At 39.1% G+C, this 17,481-nt stretch overlaps 1 protein-coding gene across 1 annotated transcript in view; it reads left to right on the top strand.

Moving 5' to 3' along the window:
* Positions 1-14,838, top strand: part of tmem231 (transmembrane protein 231) — a 37,637-nt gene extending 22,799 nt beyond the window's left edge. The window contains exons 4-7 of the mRNA XM_048547207.1: positions 10,804-10,947; positions 12,811-12,892; positions 12,996-13,101; positions 14,490-14,838. Of these exons, the coding sequence (XP_048403164.1) occupies positions 10,804-10,947; positions 12,811-12,892; positions 12,996-13,101; positions 14,490-14,652 (495 nt within the window). The 3' untranslated portion in view covers positions 14,653-14,838. The remainder of the gene's footprint in view (positions 1-10,803; positions 10,948-12,810; positions 12,893-12,995; positions 13,102-14,489) is intronic.
* Positions 14,839-17,481: the final 2,643 nt, after the last annotated feature.

Genomic DNA, 17,481 nt, shown 5'->3' with positions numbered 1-17,481 from the left:
AGTAATGAGCAGGACAGATGATGGCAGAGTGGTCATGTGATCTGTATGGACTTACAGTAAGGCATTCAACAATGTTCTGTATAGTGGACTGCTTAGCAAGGTTAGATCACATAGAACACATGGAATACAAGGAGGACCAGCTATTTGGATACAGAACTGGCTTGAAGGTGGGGGGTGGGGGTGCGTGGTGTGGTGGAATGTTGCTTTTCAGACTGGAGGTCTGTGATCAGCTGTGTGCCACAATGATTGGAGTTGGGTCCACTGCTTTTGTCATTTGTATAAATGATTTGGATGTGAACGTAGGAGGTATGGTTGGTAAGTTTGTAGATGACACCAAATTAGTGATGTAGTGGACAGCAAAGAAGGTTACCTCAGAGTACAACAGGACTTTGATCAAATGGGCCAAAGGGCCGAGGAGTTACAGATGGAGTTTCATTTAGCTAAATGTGAGGTTCTGCATTTTGGAAAGACAGATCAGGGCGGGACTTCCCTAATGGAAAGGCCCTGGGGAGTGCCGCTGAACAAAGAGACCTTGGAGTACATGCTCATAATTTCATGAAAGTGGAGTCACAAGTAGATAGAATAGTGAAGAAGGTGTTTGGTTTGTTTGCCTTTATTGGCAGTATAGGAGTTGAGGTCACATTGCAACCGCATAGGACACTGGTTAGGCCACTTGCGGAAAACTGAATTCCATTCTGGCTTCCCTGCTATTGTAAAGATGTTGTGACACTTGACAGAGTTTAGAAAGGATTTTCAAGAATGTTGCCAGAGTTGGAGAGTTTGAGGTATAAGAAGAGGCTGAATAGGCTGGGGCAGTTTTTCTTGGAGTGTCTGAGGCTGAGGGGTGACCTTCTAGAAGCTCATAAAATCATGAGAGGCATGGATAGGGTGAATAATCAAGGTCTCTTCCCTGGGGTGGGGAAATCCAAAACTAAATGGCGCAGTTTAAGGTGAGAGGGGAGAGATTTAAAAGGGACCTTAGGGGTAACTTTCACGCAGAGTGTGGTGCGTGTATGGAATTAGCTGCCAGAGGAAGTGGAGGAGGCTGGTACAATTACAACATTTAAAAGGCATCTGGATGGGTATATGAATAGGAAGGGTTTAGAGGGATATGGTTCAAATGCTGGACTCGATTAATTTAGGATACCTGGCTTACATGGATGAGTTGGACTGAAGGGTCTGTTTCCATGCTGTACGGCTGTATGACTCCAAGTATATCTTTTCTTGGGAAAGGAAGCCAAAACCACACAATAGTCCAGATGTAGTCTCATCAATGCTCTGTACAGCTGCAGTAAGTCTTCCTCACTCTTGCACGTGAACTGTCTTGCAATGAAGTCTAATATTTCATTTGCCTTCCTAACTATTTGCTGCACCTGCAAGTTTTTAATGATAAATAAATAAGGACATCCAGGTCTGTTTGTACATCAACCGTTCCCAATCTATCTATTTGCCCACTCACTCAATTTAGATAAGTTGAAGTCTCTTTACATCCTCATGATTTACATTCCCACCTAGTTTTGTGTCATCCATAAACTTGGAAATATTACATTTGATTCCCTCATCCACGTCAATGATATATTATGAATTTCTGGGACTCAATCGCTGATCAGTGCGATATCACCTGCTACTTTGAAAATAACCAACTTATTTCTACTCTTTCCTGACTACTACCCAACTCTCAGTCCATCACAGTGTATTACCACCAATCCCACATGCTTTGCTTTTTTGTCATAACCAGTTATGTGGGACTTTATCAAATACTTTTTGATGACTGAATTGGGTTCTCGCTCATCTATTCTACTAGTTAGGTCTTCAAAAAACTCCAGTAGGTTTGTCAAGCATGACTAATTTTTCATAAATCCTTTCTAACTTTGTTCAATAAAGTTAGTATTTTTAAGGGTCCTTTAATCACATGCTTTATAATAGATTCCAATATTTTCCTTGTTATTGATATCAGGCTGACTGAACTGTAATTCCTGATTTTCTCCCTCTCTCCTTTAAACAATGGGTTACATTTGCCATCCTCCAATCCACAAGATCATAGAATTAGGAAGTGGAGTAGGTCATTCAGTCCCTCAAGCCTGTTCTGCTATTCATTAGGATCACATTTTTCACATTTTTCATGTCCACTTTCCTGCCCTTTCTCGTAACCTTGATTTCCCCTACTGATTGAGAATGTGTCCATTTTAGCCTTAAACATTCACAAGGACTGTGCCCCACAGCAAGGTTTTCCAGCGATGGCTAACTCTCTGAGAGAAGAAATTCCTCCTCATCTAAATTTGTGCCTGTTTATTTTGAGACAGTGCCATCTGGTCCTAGTCTTTCCCATGAAGATAAAAATCATCTCAGCATTTACCCTATCAAGAAATCTTTAATTAAGAATTCTTTCTCTTTCAATGAGATCAACTCTCTATCTTCCAAACTCCAGTGAGTAGAGTCCCAGACTTCTCAGCCTTTGCACATAAGACAATCCTTCCATCATCCTAATGAGCCTTCGCTGATCTGCCAATAAAATGACATCTTTCCTTAAATAGGGGGACCAAAACTGCTCACATTACTCCAGGTGTGTTCTGACCAACACTGCAATTGCAGTACGACTTCCCTACTCTTATTGTCCAACTCTTTCGAAATAAGGGCCAACATTCTATTAGACTGATAAATGAAGTTAGATCACATGGTATTCAGGGAGAGCTTGTCAATTGGATTCAAAATTGGCTTGACAGTTAGAGACCGGTTGGTGGAGAGTGTTTTGGACTAGATGTCTGTGACCAGTGGTGTTCCACAGGGATCAGTGCTGAGTTTACTGTTGCTTGTGGTTTATATAAACATTTTGGATGAGAATTTTAGGAGGAATGGTTAGTAAGTTTGTGGTTGATACCCAAATTGGTGGGATAGTCGATTGTTAAGGTGATCTAAGATTACAAAGGACCTTGATCAATTGGGCCAGTGGTCTGAGGAGTGGCAGATGAAGTTTAATTTGGATAAGGGCAAGGTAATGCATTTTGGTGAAGCAAGCAAAAGCAGAACTTATGCAGTTAATGGTAGGGCCTTGGGTAGTGTTGTTAAACAGACAGATCTAGGGACTCAGGTACATAGTTCTTTGAGAGTTGATTCATAGACAGGGTGGTTAAGAAGACATTTAGCATGCTTGCCTTCATTGCTCAGACCATTGAATTTAGGAGCTGAGATGTCATATTGAGGTTCTAAAAGGTGTTGGCGAGGCCACTTTTGGAGTACTTGTGCAGCTCTGGTCGCCCTGCTTTAAGAAGAATATTATTAATTGGAGAGAGTTCAGAAAAGATTTACCAGGATGTTGCAGGGACTAGAGGGTTTTATTTATAAAGAGAGGCTGGAGAAGCTGGGACTTTTTTCGTTGGAGTGTGGGAGGTGAGGGGTCACCTCTGTAGAGGTTTATAAAGTCATGTGGGGCATAGATAAGCAAATAGCAAAGGTCGCTTCCTTAGTGTTGAGGGAGTTCAAAACCAGGGGGCATAGGTTTAAGGTGAGAGGGACAAATTTTTGTGTATATGGACTGAAGTGCTGGGGAAAAGACATTTGGACAAGTAAATAATAGGTAAGGTTTAGAGGGTTATGGGCCAAATTCAGGAAATGGGACTGGTTTGGAAAGCCTGGTCAGGATTGAAGATTTGGACTGAAGGGTTTGTTTCTGTTCTGTATGACTCTATAACTCTAAACCTTCTTGATTATTTACTGTACCTGTAACTTAGCCAAGTACCCCTAAGTCCCGTTCTGTTGCAGCTTTCTGCAGTTTTTCTCCGTTTAAATAATATTCTGTTCTTTTGCTGCCCCTTGCAAAATGAACACGTTCCTATTTTCCCATATTCCTCCATTTGCCAGCATTTCACCCACTTATTTACCCTATCAATATCTGTCCGTAAACTATTTGCATTCGTCCTACAACCTGTCTTTGCGTCTATTTCTATATTGTCTGCAAATTTGGCAGCAGTGCGTTCACTTCATTCCTACAAGTCATAAATATATATTGTAAACATTTGTTATCCCAGTGAAACCCCACTGATCATTGGTAACAAATCTGAAAAAGAACCCTGTGTCCCCACTTGCTGTTTCCTGCCCATTAGTCAAATCTCTATCCAAGCCAACATACTACATTCAACACAGTGCGGTACCTTGTCAAATGCCTTCTGAGAGTCCACATACAGCACATCTGCTGGTTCCTCTCTTTCCACTCTAGCTGAGACTTCCTCAACAAGCTCTAGTACATTGGTCATATACAATTTCGCTTTCATGATCATGGAACCATAGAATGCCTGCTGTGTGATAACAGGCGTTTTGATTCAACAAGTCCACACTGACTCTCCAAAGATCATTCCCACTGGAATCACCCACCCCTCCCTTCATGGAACCCTGCATGCCCCATGGCTAATCTACTTAACCTACGCATCCCCAGACACTATGGGCAATTTAACATGGCCAATCCACCTAACCTGCATTTCTTCGGACTGAGAGGAAAGCCATGCAGATACAAGGAGAATGTCTGGAGTTTGCAAGGTTGCCTGAGGCTGAAGTTGAACCTGGATCCCTAGTGCTGTGAGGCAGAAGTGCTAACCACTGAGCCACCATGCTGCCCCGTGTACATTACTCCATCATGTAGCCATTCTGACTCTGCTTGATTAGATTATGATTTTCCAAATGTTGTGCTATTACTTCCTTAACAGTTGGCTCCAGTACTTTTCCAACAACAGATGTTAGGCTAGTCAACAAACAGTTACCTGTTTTTTTTTGCCTCCCATCCTTTGAATTGGGTAGTCACATTAGCGGTTTTCCAATCCTTTGGTACTTCTCCAAAATCCAAGGATTTTAGAAAGTCACAGCCAATGCATCCTCTTTTGGGATGCATGCCATCAGGATGAAATGACTTTTATCTGCCTTTAGCCCCATTAGTTTGTCAAATAGTACTTCTCTGGTTATGGGGATGGTGCTTAATTCCTTCCCTGTATTCTTTACAAATAGGAGGTTTGATGTATCTTCCACTGTAAAAACTAATGCAAAATGTCTGTTAAACTCCTTTGCCATTTCCTTGTTCCCAAAACTCGCTCCTCAGATTCATTTCTAAGAGGCCTATGTTCACATCCCTTCCATTTTATATGTTTAAGTAAGCTGTTATTGTTATTTTTTATATTCTTTACTAGTTTTCCTTCATAGTTTACTTATTATGTTTTTGTTTTCTTCTGAGTCGTCCTTTGCTGGATTCTAAATTCATCCCAGTCTTCTGGGCTGTCACTAACTTTGGCTCCTTACATGCTTTTTCTTTCCACTTTGTACTCCCCTCAACTTCCCTGGTTGGTCATTGTTGGCTTATCCCTCTCTTAGAATCTTAGTGGTATGTATTTTTGCTGAGAGTCATGAATTATCTCCTTAAATGTTTACCACTGCTTGCTTACTGACATTGCTGCTAATCTATCCACCCAGTTCATTTTAGCTAACTCTATCCTGAGGTCATTTAGTTCCTTTTTTTAAGTTAAACATAGTTGTTTCTGATCCAAGTTTCCTCACTTTCTATGCGAATATTACATTCTATCATGTTATGATCATTACTTTCTAGGAGATCTTTTATTTGGAGATCATTTATTAAACTTACCTCATTGCCCATTAGCAGGTCCAAGATAGCCTGCTCCCTGGTTGGCTCTAGGAAACTATCCCCAATGCACTCTCTGCATTCATTGTCACAGTTATCCTTTCCAATTTGGTCAGCCAATCAGCATGAAAATTAAAGTCTCCCATAATTATTGCTCTAATCTTTTTACAAAGTGGATATTGTTTCAAGATGCATACACTCCTCCTACTTTGTTGCCTTGCTGCTTTTTTTAACCTCTGCCCAAATGGACTGTACGTCATTCAATGCTAGATTACAACTGTCCTCATTTAATTTCTTACTAATAGTGATACCTTGCCATCTTCTCCATCCCTCCCGTCATTGAAAAGTCAAGTATTCCTGAATGCCAAGTTTCCAGTTTTATTCTCCTTGAAATCATGTTTCTGTAATGGCTATGAGATCATATTCATTTACCTTGATTTGCACCACCAGTTTGTCTACCTTATACTGAATGCTTTGTACATTAGGATACAAAACTTAAAATAAAACAAAGAACTGCAGATGCTGGGCACCTGAAACAAAAACAGAAATTGCTGGTAAAACTCAACAGTTTTGGCAGCATCTGTGGGCAGAAAGCAGAGTTAATGTTTCAAGTCTGGTGATTCTTCACCTTCATGCTGAAGACTAATTTAAGGAGGGTGGGTAGAGAGGTGGAAACGGAGTCCAGAGAAGTGAGAGCGAGGGCAAGAGAGAAAAATATGAAAGGAGTAGGCAGGGGAGGGATTATTGATAGTAGGCCAGGATAGAATAAGTGATAATGATAGCTAAGAATAGGATGGACTTGGTGGGCAGTGCTGAAAGCAGCCCATGTTAAGTGATAACAAAGTGTGGAGCTGGATGAACACAGCAGGCCAAGCAGCATCTCAGGAGCACAAAAGCTGACGTTTCGGGCCTAGACCCTTCATCAGAGACCCTCTCTGATGAAGGGTCTAGGCCCAAAACGTCAGCTTTTGTGCTCCTGAGATGCTGCTTGGCCTGCTGTGTTCATCCAGCTCCACACTTTGTTATCTTGGATTCTACAGCATCTGCAGTTCCCATTATCACATGTTAGGTGATAATAGGGCTAAGAGTGGTTGAGAATAGGTTGGCTGTGCCTTAAAGCAAATCATGTCATGGCAAGACCCGGGTGTGTGGATAGGTTAAAAAAAAATGAAGGATCAGAATCAAATTCTAAAGTTATTAGAGGATGCAGGGTCTCCAAGTAGAAAATGAGATGTTCTTTATGCTTGCACTGAGGCTGGCTGGAATACTGCAGCAGGCCTGTGACAGAAATATTGGCATGGGAATATAATGACATGTTGAAAGCTTAGGATTCTCTACTCTTCCTGGAAAGTAAGCCTGAACTGTCCCCATTCGCTATCACTCTCCTCCACCTGGCTGAACTTGTTCTCACTTTGTACAACTTCTCTAGCTCCTCTCTCTTTCTCTCATTTATCTTCAGCATAGGTACCACTTTCTCCTCGTTGCTATCAGTTCTGATGAAGAGTTACTGAACTCAAAACATTAAATCTGCTTTCTCCCTACAGATGCTGCCAGAACTGTTGAGTTTTGCTGGCAATTTTTGTTTTTGTTTAAGATATAAGACCTTTAAGTTTATTCTATTATCGAGTTTCCCTACACTTTTACGGCTCCCTTTGTACAATGTAACATTCGCACCTTCTGTCCCTTCCTTTTGTAATCAGGTAATAATCAACCCCATCACTTAACCTGCAGTCCTACCTTCTCCTTTACCTTTTGAGCTCATAACTTTTCATGCACCCCCCCCCCCGCCCCCCCCCCCCCACCCACCCCCAACTATTTGTCATATGTGAAAATCATAGGCAAAAAGATCATAAGTCTGTGGATCAGTCCGCAAACCAAAAGAGGTGGAGGATTGAGGTGACTTCCTCAAAGTTTCTTTTTAAGGCTGTTGATGATATCACGTTGCTGTCAACTGCTGCTGCCCTCAAATTTGTAGCCAGTCATTTGGGTCAAGGTCTTGGCTTTGATGAGCAGTTGGTTTGATGTGAGAAGTCTTTAGTGTTATTATTCTTTCCCTCCTGCAGAGAGAGAGCTTTCCAAGCGGAGTAGAACAACACCGCTTCATCAGAGGCCTCACTAGTGATGGTACCCAGCATGGTGACCAAACATCTGAATGAAAACAAGCCAGCTCGGAGAGCAAGTCAACAACCCAAGCTACAAATCTTAGCTAATACCTTTAAAGAGAGAGCTTTTGTTGCTCACAGGTTTGAAGGTCCGTGTCCCAACTTCTCTCTCTCACCCTACCCTCTCAGTTCAGTGACAAACTGCCATTTACTAACAATCTACAGACTTGCTGAGCATTTTTTTCAACAACACTTGGTGCTAGTATGTTCCACAAAAATATCAAAATTTGGCTTTCAGCAAAGTTTTATATGCTCTCATGTGAACATTAAATGATCAGCTTTTTCATAGAATCCCTAAAGTGTGGAAACAGTCCATTCAGTCCATCAAGTTAACACTGACCTTCCAAAGAGCATCCTGTCCAGACCCACCCCACTACCCTATCGCTATAACCCTGCATTTCCCATGGCTAATTCACCCAGCCAAGACATCCCTAGTCACTAAAACAATTTAGCATCATCAATCCACCCTACCTGCACATCATTGGACAGTGGGAGGAAACTCACAGAGACATAGTGTGAATGTGCAAACTCTATAAACAGTCGCCTGAGGGTGGAATTGAACCCAGATTCCTGGCGCTGTGAGGCAGTGTGCACCCAAATTTTGTCAAGATGTAAAAAGCCTGATAATCCAGACTTCCACTTTCTGGTTTATATTTCCAAATGGACTGTATGTAGTCCTTACATAACCCAATCAAACTGAAGTTTCTTGGATGTCCACAGGTATAAAGGTTAAAATGAAACCAAAAAAGAAGGCTCACGATAAATGTTTGTTTCATAATTTTGCAGAGAAGCAAGCTAAATACAAACAAAAAGGGGAACTGTAAAGGGAGTAAATGGTGTGATGGAAATATGAATGGGAGATTAAAAGTAAATCTCCGATAACAAGGCGTAGAGCTGGATGAACACAGCAGGCCAAACAGCATCAGAGGAGCAGGAAAGCGGACGTTTCAGAAGGGTCGAAGCCCAAAACGTAGATCTTCCTGCTCTTCTGATGCTGCTTGGCTTGCTGTGTTCATCCAGCTCTACGCCTTGTTATCTCAGATTCTCCAGCATCTGCAGTTCCTACTACCTCCAAAAGTAAACCTCAGTGTGTTTTTAAAAAAATAATGAGAAGTTACTCAAGGGTGGGCTAAATAAGAAACAAAAGAATTTTGTTTTGGAGGCCAATTGCATTGCTGAGGTATTAAATAAAAGTGTTACACCTGCCATCACTATACTGTCACAGTAGAGGAGATGGCAGAGAAATTGTGTATGTTATTAAAGAAAAAGAGGACATTCTCAAAAAGATTTACACAAGCTTTTTAAAAAGTCTCAATGGGATGCGTCATAGATTACAGAGAAAAGGTTGGAAATTGCAAAGGCTCTGAGTACAGTTCTACCTCCTCTTTGCATCTTGTTGTGTTGCCACATAATTTGAGGTTTATAAATATTACGGTCCTGTCCAGAAAAGGCAAGATGGACTGCTAACAAGTTGGCCTAACATTGTTGACGTGCAGAGTTGTAGAGACATTAATCCAGTACCAAATTAATTAACACTTGGAAAAATATGGGTTAACAAATGACAGACAGCAAATTTGTTCTCTGCAAATTTTGAATACTTAGATTGGATTCTTTGAAAATTGGAGAGAGTGTATAAGTGTAATGTGGTTATTTTTTGAAAAACAGATTTTGAAAATGTGTTGAAGAAGTACCACATAATAGACTTGTTAGTAGACTGAAGACCACAGGATTTAAGGGATATGTGGATACAAAATGTGTCAATTTCAACAACTATCTCCACTTCTACCAACCAAGTAATTGTAAAGCTGAATGTTTTTCAGGTACAACTTCTGCTTAATGTAAGACTATTGTTGATAAAGGCCAAATGCTAGTGAAATGGCCTTCACTTTAAAAAAAGCACACCTTTAATGGATGCAAAGCACAACATCTCAATCAGAAATGTGTTTTGTATAATCTGTTACGAAAGTGCTAAAATTGCTATGTCATTTGGGTGGTGGACAGTTGGTATACATTGCCTATTGAAGGACCTGCCTAATTTTCAATTCATAGATATTTAATTGAATGTACAGTTAGAAGTGTTTAACAACAGGCTGGTGAACTGCTTTGCCAACCAATTAAGCTTAAAGTTATGCGATATTTATTTATTTCAACATACATGCTCAATTTGTTTACTTTGTTATACATGCTATATGCATTCATATACAGAGCCATTAGTTCAGTCTTTTGTAATCTCTAATATCTAATATTTATTATTAATATATAGCTGAGGCTCTGTCTGCTCCCTCCTGAAATTCTGTGACTCTCATTGTCCATATGTCTATTTTGGTGGCAAAGATAACCATGTGCATTTGTGCAGATGGCAGTGGTGATGTCACATCTCCATGACACTTCTTCACCATTCGCATTAGCAGATTACCCACTATTAGCCTTGAAGAAAGCTGAGCTTTGGTGCGCAGCACAGCAATGATCAGACCATGCCAGTGAGAGTTCAGGGGATGGACAGTTGTTGTTATTTTAGCTGGGCAGAGGGAGCAACTGAATGGGACTGCTTTGGAAACATGTAGGCTGGAAAACAATGGACCAGCTCCTCTGTTCACACACAGTCTGACATGTGTCACCTTTAATGTCAGACAGACTGGACCAATTGGCAAACTGGTTGGCACACTGTTAACAAAACACAAGAACGGATTTCAGCTTCCATCTTCTCCTTCACAGGATGTAAAGAGGAGCTGCTGAGACTGGTGAAAGTTGGGAAGTAGTGTTTCATTGGCAACAATGCTGGTGCCAGTGTCATTCATCATTCTGCCGTCTTGTCATGTGTTATCATGTTTCACTGCAAATCTGTCCAGCCACTGGCCAACAAGAAGTGCTGTTGCCAATAAATGCAATCATTATCAAAATCTTACATTAAAATGTGCTGCATTTTCCTTGCACTTGACCATCCTCTCAAAACAGCATTACTTCTAACTCAATGAAATGCACAATGATGATGCTATTAGCTTAGCTATTTCATAATGTTTGCAGAGAATGTCGACATTTGTAATGCAGAGTATGGCATATACCTACTTCTCATCCTCCATACCTGGGTCTCAGCTTAATGTGAATGGTGACTTAAAGCTACATCAAAGAGAGCCACTTCGGCACAAAGGTCTTGACACACGTTACAACGTAAGTGTATCTCTTCTTTTAAAAGTTTGTGCTCAATGAGGAACATGGGGTTCCTGCTTCGAAGCTGGTAATAAACACTAATTGTTGCTATGATAATTTTAACAATATTTTAAAAATTTACATGTAACCTTCGAAATTGTCCTAATGATAGTAGTAATGTTGCATTTGCATGTCTTCATAAACTGTATGGAAAATCAACAGATTAAAAAATAATATTTTGCTAAATTGTATTTAATTCATTATGAAATTCCAAATCAAAAAGATCATATTATAATTTATACATATTGTATATTGAACTTGCAGCAGTAGATGATTTTAACTTGAGATACACAACATGATGTCAAGGGGTAAGGTTTGTCAAACAATGGCTTGAGCTTACAATAGTAACATTGAGTTTAGACTTGTCATCACAAAGCTGCAGGTACCAAACTTTAAGGTAGCTTTCTGTTTGGGGAGAAATTTGGCAAAGTCCTATGCAGAACTAACTAACTGACTGTCAGAATTGAGAATTAGAATGACATTGCTGGTCAAGCCATATAACACTGATTGAAGCAGGCAAAGATTGCATAGCACACTCTCAGCCCAGTAGTTTGTCAGAATTGCACTTGGGGTTCTTGTATTTCTTGTAACACTCAAATTTGTATACTTCAAATAGCCTTCCACCATCAGGTAGGTGCTCATCTGGGATTTTACTCAGGTTGGTGCTGGATTGAAGCATTGTAAAATGAGATGGTACATGATCTAACCAACACTTCTGGGATGCAGCTGTCCTTTCTATACCAAACATAGCCTATAAACAGTAATGTGAGGGAAAAATATATAGTTTTTCTGGAGACAGTTAAATGTGATTGTGATTAAAGAGAATCATAGGAATTCTTTGGCAGGGTGAAGTCAAATGGTTCAAACAACTTCCTTTTCTGGACTTAACCATGTGGCGTTACACAAAAAAAACTACGTAATTCTCAGCCTCGTGTCCAAGGATCCCTCTACGAAGAAAAATGAGAGAAACGAGAACTTTATACTTCGTGAAGAGTTACTGAGAGAGTAGAGAGTTACTGAGAGATTTTAGATAGTAAACAATTTAAATAAATCTGGAATGTTATTTGAACAAAATGAGAATATCAGGTTATGGGTGAATGATCAAGTTATCTACAGACAGCTATGAGGAAGTTCTTTACTATAAAAAGCTAATATTGTAGAATACTTCCTTGTAGATTATGGAGTTAAAATTCCTTAGAAACTTTTAAGCAAAAGCTAGTTTCTACGATTGTTATATTATATGTTCCTTGTTTGATGATGGACCAAAGTACCTTCCACATTATAGTTAGCTTTGTGACCTCATTTAGGTGCAGACATCTCACTATGGGATACGGTGGAGGTGCGGGTTTGGGGGCCTGTTGATGAGTTACAGTCCGTTGACTAAAAGAGATTTATAGGTATGTACACTGGCTGAGAAAGTGGAGGGCATTAATAGACTGTGTACAAAGCAGAAGTAGGAGTAATTAAACACTCTAAAAGCCAGAATCTTAAAAATTTAAATATATTAGGTAGATGTGAACACTTAAGTATCAACAGTGGACTGTTGGAAAATGAATCAAACATATAACAGCTCAACCTTAAAATCATTCAGAGGAATTGGATAAATAAATGTCCAGGCCTGTAATGTTCTGGAGAATGTTAATGAATAATTAGGTATTATTGCACATACTATAATCAAATGGATTACTGCCATGTGCCTTATGGTTGGTCAATGAGATGTCAGTTAGCTGAACAAAGCAGCCATATCATCCTCCGGGACTATTTTACTTTTTACTAGTTGGACAAATGACTTAGACATTTATAGATATTATTTTTATTCCACAGGTTTCAATATTTAATGATAACAGTCCATTTGCTAGTGCCTTTGATTTGACACAAATCATTTCATCATATCAAGATAGAAATGGTGAGATATTCATTTCTGTGTGATTTATATTAATACGAAATGTTCCTCATAGAACGATATTTTTTCTTTGAATCTAATTTGGTCACTAACTGTCTTGTTTTAGTAACAACAATTTTCACCAATCAGTATCCTGTGTGGACAGTAGGGAGAGCAGCTGATGCCCCATTTGTCTTTAATGCTGTCATCAGATATCCTGTGGAAATGATCACATATCCTTTTTAAAATTCAAAATAATGAATAAAGTAAGATTCTGCCAGACTGTGCTGTACCTTTTTAGGGAAAGGGGTGCAATTGTGAAAATGGAGAGAATTTCAACTGTTCTTTGGCTTACCATTTAAATAAAAAGGTTCTGCCTTATTAAATAAGTTGTAATTTGATTTTCAACAGCAATGGAATAATCACATTTGATGTATAATTAAACTTGACCTGGAAGATGTAATTTAATGTTTTTAAGAGTGCAGTAAAATGATTAGTTAATTAGTAGTGTTTTAAACTTCAATTTAAATGATGCTTTATTAAAAGTTTCATTGGACTTTCACTCCATTTGTATATCCCAAGCTTCAATTAATTATATGTTAGAAAGTTTTTTTTAAATGTTGTTTTGTTTCATTACTTTGTTTCCTTTATGGTTAGCTGTGAAGATCCTTTAATGTGATTGGTTACTTGATCAGCCAGATAATTGCTCACCAGGCTGTAAATGCCTAGAGCAGAATGTTTCAATCAATTTTAATGACACTACAATGATACAACTGAAAGTCTCAGCATTGAGATTGCTAGAGCTGTCAGCAAGACAAATGTCAGGCCAATGTTTTGCACGTAACTGTTGTTTAAAGTGTAGTGCTGAAGTTTAAGGATTTACATTGTAGTGATATTATTTTTCATGTAAATATGCTTGATGCCACTTTATTTGTTTCTAAAAAAAAAGAAAAAAGCAAGAGTCAGGAAAAGACTAGCAGTTGTGTCAATTCAGGCAAGACGATCATCTTATGATGCTGGACCAGTGTGACTAGACCCACTCCCACTGTCCCATAGCCACAAGATCTCTTGGTGGACACAAAAATAATCTTTCAAAAATGATGTCTCATTACTCATTGTAAGAATCATTTGCAGTCCCTACATGTGTTAGTTAACCTGTTCTGAAGTATTTCATTACAGTTTGGGCACCACAGAACATCATTGAAACCAAGGAAAACATTCAGCACAGATTTTTTAAAATGATAAAAACCAAAAGAACCGCAGATGCTGTAAATTAGGACCAAAAACAAAGTTGTTGGAAAAGCTCACCAGGTCTGGCAGCATCTGAGAAGGAAAAATCAGAGTTAACATTTCAAGTCCGGTGACCCTTCCTCAGACGTGCTGAGCTTTTCCAGCAACTTTGTTTTTGTTCATTAAAATGATCCTGGGTTACCGAGTTAAATTATGAGAATAAGTTTGCATGTAATTAGAGTGTGTTCACTTCTTCTGCAGGTAAGATTTGGGATTGATCTGTTCAAGTGATTTCAAATGATAAATGCATTTGACCAAGTCAATACAGATAAAAATATTTTCTGTGGGGATTAACTTCCTTTTATTTTTTCCTTAACTGAGTAATAATTACTTATCGACCCGGTTTCTGGGAAATGATTAAGATTGCTTGGATTCAGTATGTCAGCATTCTCTTCATTTTTTTGTGGGTGTTTGAGAAAATCAAGCTTTTTGTTTTTCAAAATCATGTGTTAACTGCTATAATGGTGTCACCTTATAAACAGCACCAGTCATAGCCAACTACTAAAGGACTGTTCTTGAAACATTGCTGAATTTAAAATCACAGCAACAATTAATAAACAACAAGACTGTGTCAAGGGTTTGAAGTACATGCTTGGATCCATATTTTGAACAGTGTTATACATAATTGGCCGTGATTATGATTGTAAAATATTAACTGCAATAAAATGATAATGCATTCATTTTAGTAATTGTTCCATTGTTCTAATCTTAGTAGAGACCAGTAAAGTGTTAATATGATTTTTAATTCAAAAATCTCAGGTACTTACTAAATCAACAAGATCACAAGGGTCAGATGTAAAACAAAAAATACTGTGCAAAATTCAAAGAGTTTTAATACTAGTAACTATGATTTACCTTAACTAGTCAACTGTGTTAATTGTGCTTTTTAACATTGTTAACACAGTTACCTAAAGCAAGCTTCCTAACTAAAATTTCCTTCTCCAACCTTTTGACTTACAGACCTAAAAATTCAAGTCCGATATTTGTCAGAAATTAAAAGATTAACTACTTGGCATGGGTATAGTTTGAAAAATTCAGAGGGCTAAGATTGTTCTGATTTTCTGCTGATTTTCTGCTAATTTCAGCAAGATTTTTGCCTTTAAAAAATCCTTCAAAAGTCCCCTGATTCTGGACATGATTCAACACAGTTGTCTGCAGCATATTGAGCATAGCCACCTTAATTCTTTGGTTCTAATGCTCTTTAATTCTTGAAATTTGTATCTAGAACAATTTTTTTTAATCCATCTCACTTTCTCACTGTTAATTATGTCCTTCAATTAACAAGAATTTTAAACTCTCATAGTCAAAACACAGAATTTAATTAAATTCTGCTGGAAAGAGATGTTCTCTGCTCTGCAGCTATGCTTATCTCGAATTAAAAGAAAGCTGCTGGAAATGGAATCTACTAGCCGCTTTAATTAACTGCTAGTTGACCATCTTTTCTTTGCTGTTTATCTCATAGACAGTTTGGCTCCATGGTCAGTTATTTGAAGCAATCCTAATCCCATCAAAATAAATCACCTTGCAGAGAAATTTACTTGAAATAATTTTTTTTCAAAAGTATTTGAATGATTACACTATTGTTGGAGACAGGAAGTATCAAAGAGGAGTCTTGAGTCTTGAGTCTTGTGTCAGGCAGTGCAAGTCTATGTTTATTCCAAGCTCTTTACCAGTGCAGTGTGGGAGAGGTCCTTGGAAACAGATTCCACTGGACACTATGCCTTTCTCAGCCAAGTACAGCATTTTTATACATTTCGCATTACGATAATTACATGCAGCATTGATCTTATTGTTTACCACATTCCCTTCATCTACACACCTAATCCTCTAAACACATGATCAATGATGGACAATTCTATGGACTTCCCTAGGTCCTCCCCTGGTTTCACGTTTATCAGACACCTCTATCTTTGGATCTTATACATATGTGTGCACACACATCATACACAGAAACATCTCTTCCCTGCTATCTGTTATTCTTGCTGTATGGCAGTAATGGTCCCATAAAGGACAGGAATGGAATTAATGTGCTAAATGCCTTTGCTGTGCTACTTTGGAACAAGAAAAGTAGGAGAGTTTGCTTCAGGTTTGAAAAGTGAACCCACTAGCCCTCTACCCCTTTGGCCACAATTTGTTTTGCACCTTTGTTACACTTACCTGCTGTTGTAGGTTTTGGCCCTGAAAAACAAACTTCCTAACTATAAACATTCTAAGGGGTTAATCAGGCTGCTTCTGGGTCCCTCACACATTCTCACTTACTGACAAATCCATACACACTCACTCACTCATATTCATTCTTACACATGTTCACATTCCAACACAGTCAAACTCTCACGCTCATTCTCATACACTCTTGCACGTGCTCACCCACTGGCATGCACACTTGAATACAAGCATGTACGCACTTACTCTTATGCTCATTCTCTCCCCCCACCTTGCCCCCCCTCTTCCCCCTCCCCTCCTCCTCCCCCCCCTTCTCCCCCTCTCTCACACGCACACAAAATGCAGTTGGCATTGTGCCACTGACTTATCCAAACTCACCCAGACAAGTTTGAAACAAGGGGACTTTCCTGTTATAGTCGTTAAAACATTAACATATTAATATACAAGTAGCTTCTGTTTTGACCAAGTTTTTTGGATTTCTAGGTAGCATGCATATTCCAAAAGGTATGTAGAACTTAGCTGCAAGGTGAATGTACGTTGGAGATGCCCTGAATATACTTCTCAACCCCATTCTCCAGCCTTCTCCCCATAACCTTTGATTTCCTTACGAATTAAGAACTTGTTTGTTTGTTTCAAATAGACACAAAGAAAGCTGTGGAGGCCGAGTCAGTGGCAGGGCATTCCATAGATTCACTGCCCTCTGGTTGAAGAAATTCCTCATCTCAGTTCTAAAGAGCTGAGATGGGGCAGAATTTATTAGGATCATCGAAGGGGATTTCTTGAAATAATATACAATTAGCCCAAATGGGGAAGAGGTCGTACTAGATCTTGTATGGGGGAATAAGCCTAGCTAATGTATCGGGAAATAAGCCTGGCCAGTGGTCAAAGTTGCAGTGGGGGAGGTTTCTGGGAATAGTGATCATAATTTTGTAAATTTTACGATAATTATGGAGAAGGAAAAGACTAGTCCTTGGGTGAAAGTGCCAAACTAGAAAGGTTAATTATAACTGTATTAGGCAGGAACTGGGAGAAATTAGTTTTGGGCAACTGTTTAAGAGTAAATCCACATTTGACATGTGGGAGCATTTTAAAGGCCACTTAATCAGAGTTTAGGACCAGCATGGATGGGAAGATTCGGGAACCCTGGATGACAGGAGACT

This window comes from Stegostoma tigrinum, chromosome 16 (genome assembly GCF_030684315.1).
Source record: "Stegostoma tigrinum isolate sSteTig4 chromosome 16, sSteTig4.hap1, whole genome shotgun sequence".
Classification (NCBI taxonomy): domain Eukaryota; kingdom Metazoa; phylum Chordata; class Chondrichthyes; order Orectolobiformes; family Stegostomatidae; genus Stegostoma; species Stegostoma tigrinum.
This window is presented reverse-complemented; position numbering and strand designations above follow the sequence as displayed.